The 12,012-nt window shown below is 29.5% G+C and overlaps 2 protein-coding genes across 2 annotated transcripts; both read left to right on the forward strand.

Moving 5' to 3' along the window:
- The first annotated feature begins 941 nt into the window (after nt 1–941).
- On the forward strand, nt 942–1,418 carry LOC101246954 (protein S40-4). The gene has a single exon (XM_004246611.5). It carries the CDS (start codon nt 942–944, stop codon nt 1,416–1,418), a length of 477 nt encoding a protein of 158 aa, XP_004246659.2.
- Nucleotides 1,419–5,831: 4,413 nt separating this feature from the next.
- LOC101246657 (uncharacterized) lies at nt 5,832–10,271 on the forward strand. Its single transcript, XM_010327685.4, has 4 exons — nt 5,832–6,056; nt 7,899–8,010; nt 9,589–9,654; nt 9,796–10,271. Exons 1-4 carry the CDS (start codon nt 5,902–5,904, stop codon nt 9,880–9,882), a joined length of 420 nt encoding a protein of 139 aa, XP_010325987.1. The 5' UTR covers nt 5,832–5,901; the 3' UTR covers nt 9,883–10,271.
- The last annotated feature ends 1,741 nt before the right edge of the window (nt 10,272–12,012 follow it).

The following is a 12,012-nucleotide window of genomic DNA, read 5'->3' on the forward strand; positions in this document are numbered from 1 at the left end:
AGAAAATGGTGTTTTGATGCATAACTATATACATTTTTTGAGTTATAAGAAGCTTAAGCCTTAATAAGTCATAAAATCTTAAACATGTTATGATCAAAATTAATCAGTATAACTTAATATTTCATGTGGTGAATGTATCCATAAAGAGGGCGACCAACTCCATTTTTCAAGGAGACCCATATGCATTTTTTAAAAAAATTGCGCTCGCTACGTACTTGACCATGTTGTGTCAGTTCAAGTTATGAATTGTCGTATTTGATTAAGAGATTCTTCTGAACTATCTTTTAAAAAGAAATGCGTTCGTTATACTTCCTTTATTCACAATTATTTGACAATTATATTAAAAATAGATGTCCAAGATTAATTGTCAATTTAAATAATCAAGAAACAATTAGTTACTTTACTCCAAATTTGCCCTTAATAATAGTATAGTTCAATTCAAAAGTTATGTAAACTTTTGATATTCTTGATATAGCAAGGTTATATTAATCAAATTACATATTGTATTAAATTTTCGTTAAGAAATGTGCACGACCTTAACATGACAAACAATTGTAGACGGAGGAAGTACATGATTATAATTACTTATATATATATATATATATACTGAACACCCTTCAAACTTTTGCTTATCTTAAAAAGTTTTTAATGAAAATTCCGACTCTGTTATTTTTACGATAATCAAATTCTTTATAATTGTATATACAACTAATGATGGTAAAGTGTTATCTAGTACTACCAACAATAGTACAAAAACCAAAAAAATTAATTAATTAAAACAAAGCTTATCCAATAGTACAACTCAATTATATATATACCCCTTGACTTCAATCAAAATAAGAACAATCTTTTAACTACTCACACACCTAACAAATAACAAACCAAAACACTCTTTTCTTTTTCTTCATCTTTTTCTCAATATTTTCTTCTTTTTAACAACTATGGCAACAACAAGAAAAACCAAAAATTTCCTCTTCTTAGGTGGAAAAGACAAAATTACCCCTCTTCCATCAAGCACAAATACCCTCCAATTTGAATTTGATGAAGCTGAAATGTGGAGTAATTCGGAAGAAATTAACAATTTTGAACCAAAATTATCAATACCAAGTTCAAGATTATCGAAAAAAATGACGAAAAAGGGCGAAAGAAAGGCGATCAATGCGACGTCGTTGCCTGTGAATATACCTGATTGGTCGAAAATATTAGGTGATGATGAGAAGGGTAATTTGGGAAAAAATATTATGTTTGATGATGATGGAGATTTTGATAATGAAAATAGAATCCCACCACATGAATATTTAGCAAGAACAAGAGTTGCTTCATTTTCAGTACATGAAGGAATTGGAAGGACATTAAAAGGAAGAGATTTAAGTAGAGTTAGAAATGCTATTTGGAAAAAAATTGGTTTTGAAGATTAATATATTACGTTTCGTATCGTAGACTATCGATGCTGGAACGAAACGAAACGAAAGTTTAAAATTATTGGATTAATGAGTTAATTTTTTGTTTTTTAGGGTTAGAATAGATTTGATTTTATGTGTATTGATGTTCACCTTTTAGTTGTGGACTTCAATGAGGATTTAATGTAAGTTTGTGTTATTAGATTTTCTAAATTAGTAATTTGTACAACTTGATGAGTTTTTGGGATTTGTATTGGATTTTATTGACTATGTAGTAATTTGATTTAATTTGTTTTTTTTTTCTCATATAAAATGAGAAATCGAATTGTCACTTTGATGATTTTAAAAAGCAAATCAAGAGCTAGTAGTGATGATTGTTTGAAAAGTTTTAGTTGTATTAAACAAATGGTGAATCATCATTTAATGTAGTTTTCTTCTTGGTTCTATAGTTGTTTCTTGTAATTGTATTTTGGGTGAATGATAGAATTTAAGGAGATGAAATTTCGAAGGAATGATGAAATTATTTTTATATGATTAGATTAAAATTTCAAACAATGAATCAAGACTTTCATGTTTGCATTAGACAACCTTTGGGTATGATTCTTTTATGATATAAGTTGTATTTTAAGAAAAGATTGAAATAACGATAAAATTATTTTTTTAGTTATAAATAAATTCAATTCGTAAGATAAATTATATTTCTTAAAAAATTTATTTCATTTATAAATATTATATGAATAAAGTTATTTTGTAGATCGAACTGTGTTTTCCGATAATTTACGATGGTAGGTAAGAAAACAACATATTATTAGCTTTGGACAATCCTTTGAAGCAAAAATCACATCACACGGCACCTAAGGAGGGAATTTTTCTTATTTTGTTTAATCTTTAAAGAAATGGTAACTTGACTTGTTTGTTTGGATATGGACAAATTTTGTATCATATTATGTACCAATAAATTGACCTTATGTATTTGTATGATATAATATAATCAAATAACTATTTGAAGTCATATTCAAAGTATTTTAGATCATTGTGAATACTCTTTTTATTACATTATTCTCTGATGTTATTTACTTGTCAAATATTTTCATAAGTTATGAGAGAATATATTATTTTTTTATTTATTATATTAAAATATATTGGGTAAATATATTTCTCATTATATTAATTATTATTTTCTTAATAGGTGTGTTATGTTAAATTTGACAAATAAAAAGGTACAAAGGAAGTGTATTTTCTTAATTGATAATTAATATATAAGTATGTGTTAAAGTTAGACTAATTTAAATTTTTCTTATTAAAGATTTTTTATATTCAAGATTGGAACACGAAAAATGATTTTATTTTAAAATATCTGATTATAAAAAAAAAAATAATAAACTGCACCGTATTTTTTGATGGTATATTTCTATCATTTTCACATTGCTCTATCTTGTTTTAATTAGACAATGGTTTTTCTTATTTTTCTATTGGCTGGTATATTAGTTGTATTATTTATTATTAGAATTAGTAAGACAATCAAAGAAAAGCTATTGAATGTAAAATCTTGATACAAGATTCTTTTGTGTTATTAGAAGGCCTAATTAGATCATGACACTCTTTCTAGAAGATGATTATGAAATTAGATGTTTTTTAGGTGTATTAATTTTAAAATAATATATAATAATAATAAGTGAATCGTAAGATTTGAAAATGTACGATAAACGTAAAATTTATCACTATCTTGTGAAGATAGCGAAACTGTCTCAAAAGATTTCTCGACTTAAATGCAACAAATTAAAGTATAAGGAAGAAAAAAACAGTGTAAAAAACATAGCAACTAATAAGGGAGTAGAGCAAATTTTACAAGAAAAGAAAAAAAAAACAAAATAATTCGTGTCGTCCATATATGCCTATCTAAGATTATTCACGATAACCTAAAAGTTATTTATAACAATATTTATATTTATTATCAAAAATAATTATCAATTATATAGTTCTAACTTCAAAGTGAAAATAAAAAAACTGAATACGAGTAAAGTTGATAGTAGTAATTAAAGTTAAACTCTTCTTTCTAAAACTCACTTAATTAATATATAATTTGTAATAATTTGTTTGGTGACTTTAATTTGTCCATGTTTAAAATAATAGAGACCATTTTTAATTGATACCTGATCTAGTCATGAAATTAATTATTAGATAATTAACCTTTACATTAGTTACACAAATTTGACAAGACTTATGCTTAATTAACCTAAACATATTAACCAGGTGCTAATTAAACAATGGGCGCTGCTTGTTTGTGTTGTATTAATCAAAGGTTAATTAGGTAGATTTACATTAACTATTAATTTGAAAGAAAAAAAACATCTAATACTTCTAAATTTACCTCTAATAGTATATATCATGTTCAATTTATATTGATATATTTATATACTTGCTGATTTATTTGTCCAAAATCTATTTTGAGTGCATGATGGAATTGAAAGGACACTTGAAAGGAACAAACGTAGACGTGTCAAAATGTGCAGATTGAGCTGAATTTAGACAAATTAAAACGAAATGAAAAAATTATGAATAGAGTGGGTTGGGTTAAAATAAGTTATCATAGCCTAATTTGTTCAATTTTTATTCAATTTATCTTTTATAATAATCTTTAAAGTAAGTAATAAGAGTAAAATTTATTAAAAAATAAAACTTTGTTTCTTTGTTTGGCCTAATCTTTTAAGTGAGTATAATTGAACAAATAAAAATAGAAGATAAATGCTATTTGAAAATAACACTGGCTATATTTTAAATACTTTGTGGATATTACATAGAAGATAAATCTTAAACAACAATCCTAAAAGTGGTTATTAGTGTACATAGTCCAACTCTACAATTCTTTAAGCCCAATTCTTTTTCCACCTTGTGTGGATCATATAGATTAAAAATAAAGCTTATTGAAATCTTACTAGTTTAGGATCTAATTATATAGATTTAATATTACAAATCTTACTAGATTTTATGCATCCATTTACGTTTGGAAATATGTATATCGGGATATACGAGTCAAAATGAGGTTAATTTGTTCTAGATACACTCTATTCATAATAAATCTCGCTCACTTCCCTCCTATCTTCCCACTCTCATATGCATTGAATATCCTAGATACATGCGAATCAAATCTGTTATGTACAAATACATGTATCTTGGTATATCTGATATGATTCGCATGTATATACCAATACATGACTATCTCGCTCGCCTTCCTTCTCATTTCACTCAGCTATCTCCCTACTTTAGTATATTTGATAGTAAAAATAAATGTTCTAAGTATATCTTTCTCAATACAGATAGAAAATTCTTAATAAGTAGTAAGATATGTAAATATTTGAAAGTAGAAGTAGAATTAATATAGTATGGTATGGTATGTATGTATGTTTAACAATATATGACAACAATATCCAAACCATAATTTTTGAAGTGGGGTTCAAAAATGATATGACGTGTGAAGATCTTACTCATATTTCTATGGAATAGAAAGATTGTTTTGACATATACTGAACTTAAATAATGTCAAAAAGCAGTATCAATTTCTTGAGAAGAATCAGTATATGTCACCCATTTTTAGTTGTATGTTTCTCTAGACTCTAATTATATTTATAAATTCATTTATATGATATTTTGCATGAAATTTAACTTGATAGAACTTTAGAGTCTTCAATTTTAAACTCGAAATCTAACCATTCAACTTGGTCAATTCCAAACTTTAGATTCAAAAGATTGTAGTTAGATATTCAAATATCTCAAATATAATTTTATGTGATAAAAATTTAAATAAATCATGCTGATAATTAGTTGGCCTCATGAATATATATCTACATTTCACTTGTTTTGAAATACAAAGAAAATGCCACCATGACACATACTATAGAAAAAAATTTCAATTGCCTTAAAAAGTAGTTAGTTCCTAGGCATTTTATTAAAACTAGTAAATGAATAACAATTATTCCTTCATTTTCATAAAAAAAAATTAAAATATATTACTTCACACCGTATAAATAATATCGAGGATATGAAATCTCTTGCCCTTTTTAATATCAGAATTAAAAAAAAAAAATCTTTTCTTTATCATTATATAAAATAACAAAAATCTTTTATAAAATAAAGTAAAAACTAAAAAAAAAATGTTGCATAAAACTAGAAAATTACTCACTCTTCCGCTTTATATTGTCATTATTTCTTTTTTAAAGTTAAATGATAAGAAGTTTGATTAATATTTTATAATATACAAAAAATTACAATTTATAATACTTTTCATATCGTTTTTGAATATCTAAATTTTCTGTTTAAAATATTAAATTAATATAACATAATTTAATTTTTGAAATTTTTCTTTCGAAAGAAATTGACCAATCAATTACCATTACCTTAATATCTTATTTAAGTCAAAAATTAAACCAATTACCATCATTAATCCCAAATTACAGACAGTAGTTAAGTTTTTTTTTTTTTTGAGAAACCTAGAAATCAGCAAATGCAGAGGTTTGGGAGAAAGAAGGAGAAGATGGGAGGAGGAAGAAAGCAAATATTTTTGGGACTTGGTCTTGTTATGGTGATGGGTTTAGCTGTTTACTTAAGGCTTTGGACCATTGACTACAATTTCTCATCTAATGAAACTGAATTACTCAGGTACCTCTCTTCTTCTTGTTTCTTGTTTATTTTACCTCAAAAAGATCATGTTTTTGCACCAAGAAATGGATTTTCACTTTTGTTTGGTTGGTGGGGGGAAATGGGTGTAGGCTAAGAAACTGGAGGACTGATTGGGGATGTTGAAAAATCAATTATCTTTACTTGGGATGTAACTAAAAGTAAAAAAGATCATGTCTTTGAAACAAGAAAATGGTTGGGAATGGATTTTCACTTTGTTTGGTTTGTTGGGAAAATTGGGTGTAGTTCAAAAACTGGAGGACTAATTGGGGATGTTGATTAATTTTATGATTTTGAGCAAGAACATTGAAAAAGCAATCACCTTTACTTGTATGTAGATCACAAAGATAATGTCTTTGAATCAAGAAAATGTTTGGAGTGATTGAGGATGTTGATTAATCTTAACTTTAAGCATAACATTGGGAAAAAAGAACAAACACCTTTACTTTTATCCAAGTATTGGACTGTACCTCAAAAAAGTCATGTTTTTGCACCAAGGTAATGGATTTTCACTTTGTTTGGGTGGTGGGAAAACTGGGTGTGGTTCAAGAAACAGAAAGGACTAGTTGGGGTCTTTTGGGGATGTTGATTAGTTTTAGTTTTAAGCAAGAACATTAAAAAGAAGGAAAAAAAGAAGCAGTCAGTCACCCTTGTATCCGGCATTGGAATTAGAGAGCCATGATTTTAGAACGACCAAATATTTGAGTTTTAAACATAATGTATGTTGAATTTCTTAGCATAAATACACAATCTGAGCAAAAGCCTCCCAAGGTAGGGGCCCCAAACCCCATTCGTGAGATTACACTAGGTAAGTTGTTGTAGCTATTTGAGCAAAAACTATTGGTAATTGGGTTTCTAACTCCGCCCATGATTGGAATGTACCTAAAAAAGATGATGTTTTTGCACCCAAAAATGGATCAGCAAAATAATTGGAAATGGTTCTTCACTTTATTCGTTTTGTTGGGAAAAATTGGGAGTAGTTCAAGAATTAGAAGGACTAGTTGGGAATTTTTGATTACTCTTAACACTCAATCATGAAAATTAACCTTTGTTTTAATGTTCTTGCTTAATCTTTTGTATGTACCTCAAAAAGATCATGTCTTTGCACTCAGAAATGGGTTAAAACATTGATTAGAAATGGAATTTCACTTTGTTTGGTTGCTGGGAAAAGTGGGGTTGTTGATTAATCTTAATTTGAAGCAAAAAAAATCAAAAAAAAAAAGTAAGCAAAATCACCTTTACTTGTATCCAGCATTGTAATGTACCTAAAAAAGATTATGTCTTTGCACCCGTCCTGGTTCTTGGTTTACCCGATGTTTGCCCTCATATTATGTTGTCCATGCTCCAATTGCAGGCCTAGGCATGCGGGAGTGTTGGAAGTCCCACATATATGGGGGATAGTTCAATTAGTCTCTTTATATGGTTTTGGGCAATCCTCATTGCATAAACTAGCTTTTGAAGTTGAGTTAGGCCCAATGTTTATTTTCTTTAGCAGGTGAAAATCATGTGAACTCTATTGTAAATGCTTTAATAGGTGACTTGACATGGGGTTTGACTATAGAGGTGGTTTTTATTGGCATATATCAAACTATTAGAACTAGTTTCTACTAGAATGTTATGAAAACATTGCACTGTTTTCTCTAAGTTGCCGATGCAAAACCGCTTCCAACTTGAGTAGTGATTCAAATAAATACGAAACTTTGTTTTCAGGACCAAGGTTTTTAATCATTCCACATTCCCAGCACGAGTCTAAAGATGGCAATCAAACATATGTTCGATGCCATTTAATGCTTGGCTAAGTATATTCTTCTTGGATTCTTGTAGGAGACAGTTCGATCTTGCCAGTAGAGAAGCAATGGACGAATCTGCAGTGTGGAGAAAAAGATATGATGACGAGGAAAAGATATCTTCCGCCTGCCAAAAGGAACTGATTAAGGTAGGCATGTTTTCATTCAGAATCTATACCATAGATGTTTGATCAAGTATTTAAAATACATATAAAAAGTAAACATTCACCTTTTCTTCTAGTTTGATACATCTGCCTAGAAAAAATGATTGTATCGATGACCCTATGTCTAAAAAAAGAAGTAAAGCATAATGAACAACATTATATACATGGATTGGGCTGAATGGTCCACACGGACTGACCATCAGTCCATATGTCAGATGCTATGCTAAGTTCTACCCGAGTAACCTGCTCCTTACACAAGGACGTCCAGGAATGAGGTGAAAACAATCTCTCCTGGAATCCTAAATATGTTAGTAATAAATAATTATTACTAAGTCAATATTCGACTCATTTAAAAAATAGTCGATTTTTAATCCCTTAATAAGCAATATTTGACTCGATCTGTGAAAGAAATTTTGCATACTATGTGCTCAATGTAGTTCTTTCACACTCTATAGTTTGTAGGTAAAAAGAATACAATCAAAGTTGATGTAAGGGCCTTAGCTACTACTCTGACCATGCTGAATAAGTAGAATCAGTTTGCTGAGTTCTAGTGTGGTTAAAGATCTTATCTAAAATTTAAGATGAATAGACATAAGTTTTGAAGTTTCTCCAACTTAATCAAATTAGTTGTTGAAGGATCAGTCTCTCTACCAGGTCCTGTTGTGATCTTTACTACAATAACTACGTCTTAGTCCAGAGAAGTTGGGTTTGTCTATATGGATCATAACTGACGCTATTTCTCCATTTAAGCTCATCTCATGTCATATTACCGAATAAAAAGTGATGTTATCCTCAAATGTAAAACTAGAATATTTCCTATTGTGTTTGCCAAACTTATTTGATATTTTTTTAGTTTAATAAAAAGATAATATTCAAAAAAGTGGGCAGACAGAACAGAAAAAATAAATTAACCCAGATTGAAAGGGACTTGTGTCTTTTCGGTCACAAGTTTGATCCCAATGCCAAGTGAACGAACAAAGTCTAGTATTTAAGTGGAAAATGACCTGAAGGGTGGCTTCAGTCCAACTTCTCAGTCATAAAAAAGAAATAATATAATAGGTTGGGCCAATGTTGAAGTCCCTTATTGTTCCTAATATCCTTGAGAAAATGGTCGAATGCACCCTCAAGCTTTAGCCGTATTTCCAACTGCAAAATCTTTACGGGAGTCCTATTACCCCGGAAACTTTTCTTTTTAATATTTGTTCATCCTTATAGGCTGGTGTGTCCACAAGCGTGAACTCACCTCCGTGAAGCGCGTAAGAACCAAATAAAATGCACATTGGAAGCTTATTTGGACTCCAGATGTACACATTTATTTGGTTCTTACATCCCTCACGGAGGTGAGTTCACGTTTGTGGACACATTAGCCTATAAGGGTGACCTAATATATAAAAAAAACGTTCAGGGGGTAATAGGACTTCCGTGAAGATTAAGTTGGAATTTGGAGCATGTCAGATCCTCCAAAAGTAGGATCCGACACAGGGGCAACAACATTTTTATAGAGTCCGAGCAATGTAGTTGCACCTCATTTGCTAGTCTTTTAACTTGTGGCCTTTCATGCAGATTAAGCAGTTGTTGAAGGAGGATGGTGCTGCTGGCATTAAGAAGAAAATGGACCTGCTGCAAAAGGTGAACGTTTGATGTCTTTTCGTTAATCTTTCTCTTCTTCTTCCCCTCTTTGACGCCTTTCACATGAGAAATGCAAAGTTTGTAGACCGTGTTGATACAGTTTAATTTTATACTTCTTTCTCTGATGTTCGATTACACCAGGAAAACATTGATTTACTTGAACGACTCGAGTCTTTGAAACAAGAGCTTGAATCAGAGAAGTTGAAATGTAGCATGAAACAGATATGACTTCACCAGAACCCTAATGGTCCGGGGATCAGTCGGAAGTTGAACTTACCAAATCAATCTAACTCAAACATGGCAAGGAGGATTATGCTTCAGAATTCGCGCTACATTATGCTTTTCGAGAGGCATGAGAGAGCATCTTCTATCCAAATTTTTGGCCTCCCTTAGAATACTCTCTTTTGTTAAGTGATGGATGGTTTTCATATATTTCTAAGTCCCCATACAGCATTTTGTTAAATCTTGAATTGTATATATTTGAATTTTTTCACAGTTTTTTGGCCTCCCTAGCATGCAAGTATCATGAACAAGAAATTTGATTTTTTTCACAGTTTTTCGTCTGTATTAGCCTATAAATATTTGGTAATATTACAAATCTGATCTTTTTTGTTGAATTTTTTTTGATTGACAGGTGAACAATACCATAGTTTACAAGATTCACACCACATTTTTTTGTGTGTGTTTTTGAGTCAGGAAACAAAAATTCAAGATTTTTAAATCAAGGTGTTTTTAGCCAATATATATAATCGGATGTTTTTAGCCAAAAATCACTTTTGTTTAGCATTTAGGGGCTACAAAACAAGAATTTGAATTTAGAATGTATTCTTTTTTAGTTTTTTCACATATATTAGTCCATGAATTTTTAAAAATTTGACCAATCATTTTTTTTCTAGGTGTTTGTGTTGCAAATAAAGCTTAACAAGGCAATTAAATGTATATTGTATTTTTCTTAATTGGGAATTAATAATAGAACAAACAAGGCAACAAAATATTTAAAGAAATACATATTACAACAATCATAAATTAAATAGTTTCAACCAAAAAAGGAAAAAAAATAAAAAAGTTTAATACTATATATTTGTTTACACAACACAAGCATTTTTCAATTTATTTCTTTTTAGAAAAATGGCCTCATCTTCTCAATTTTTATCACTTCCATTCTTGCTCTTCAACTTATTTTTTCTAATTACTTTTTCATTTGGAAATTTGATTCCAAATGTTTGCAAACAAATCAAGAATGAAAAAATTTGTGAAAAGCTTTTGGAGTCAAATCCAAAATCCAAAACATCAAATTTGGTCAGTCTTGAATATATAGCCATTAATTTTGCTATTTCTCATATTAATGCTACAAATGATAAAGTTAATTCACTTTTATTGGATGAAAAAGATTCAAAATTGAGAAACATTTATGGGAATTGTTCAATTAATTATGAAGAAGCAATGGATTTTCTACGAGAAACACAATTGTATTTGGAATATAAGCAATTTATGGATTTGGGTTATTATGCTAAAGATGCAAATTTGGATATTAATTTTTGTGAAGAATCCTTCAAAAAGGCTAAATTACCTTCCCCTCTTGCAAAAAATAATTATATTTTGAGTTTACTTATTGATATTGTTGTTGTTATCTCTAATATGCTTGTAAAAACAATATAGAAAAAGTTGTTACTTTAATTTGGGTGTATTTCTATTAAGTTGGTGTATTATTGCACTCTTTATCTTTTTCATAATATTAAAAAATGTTATGTGTTATTCAATCGCATTATATTTCATTGGCAATCGAAATAAGATTAAATTTAGAATAACACAATTTGAACAGGTTAAAATATGTTGTTTAACAAATCGATATTCAAAATCATTACATTTATATCTTTTAATCCATCAAAACAACGTATATCCAAATTTTATACGTCAAAAGTTCAAAACCACCCACGTCCACGTAAATTGCCCTTCATCAACATGGGGGCCCATTAGTTAAGCCCACTTAGTCCTTTTAATTACTGCAGTTAATGAAATGGGCCCAATAGTTAGGCCCACAATAGTCCTTTAGGCAAACTGTTGAAAGGTCATTTTCAAACAATTCATGATTGGGCCATTATTTTAGTGGACCTAATGGGCCAACTGATTAATCTCATCTACGAATCTCTGTCGGTCTGGGCCCATATAACATTCGTGGAGAGAAAAAGCCCATATATCCTCAATGGGCCGGACCCACTTCATTTGGTTTCTATCATCGCCCCCATCGTAGGTATACACCTAGACGGTAAGATAAAAAGAATTTAAGTTAAATATATCGACAATTTACTTATTTTTAGATTCTCATTATAATTTAGCATACGATAGTAATAACTATTG

This window comes from Solanum lycopersicum, chromosome 9 (genome assembly GCF_036512215.1).
Source record: "Solanum lycopersicum chromosome 9, SLM_r2.1".
Lineage (NCBI taxonomy): Eukaryota > Viridiplantae > Streptophyta > Magnoliopsida > Solanales > Solanaceae > Solanum > Solanum lycopersicum.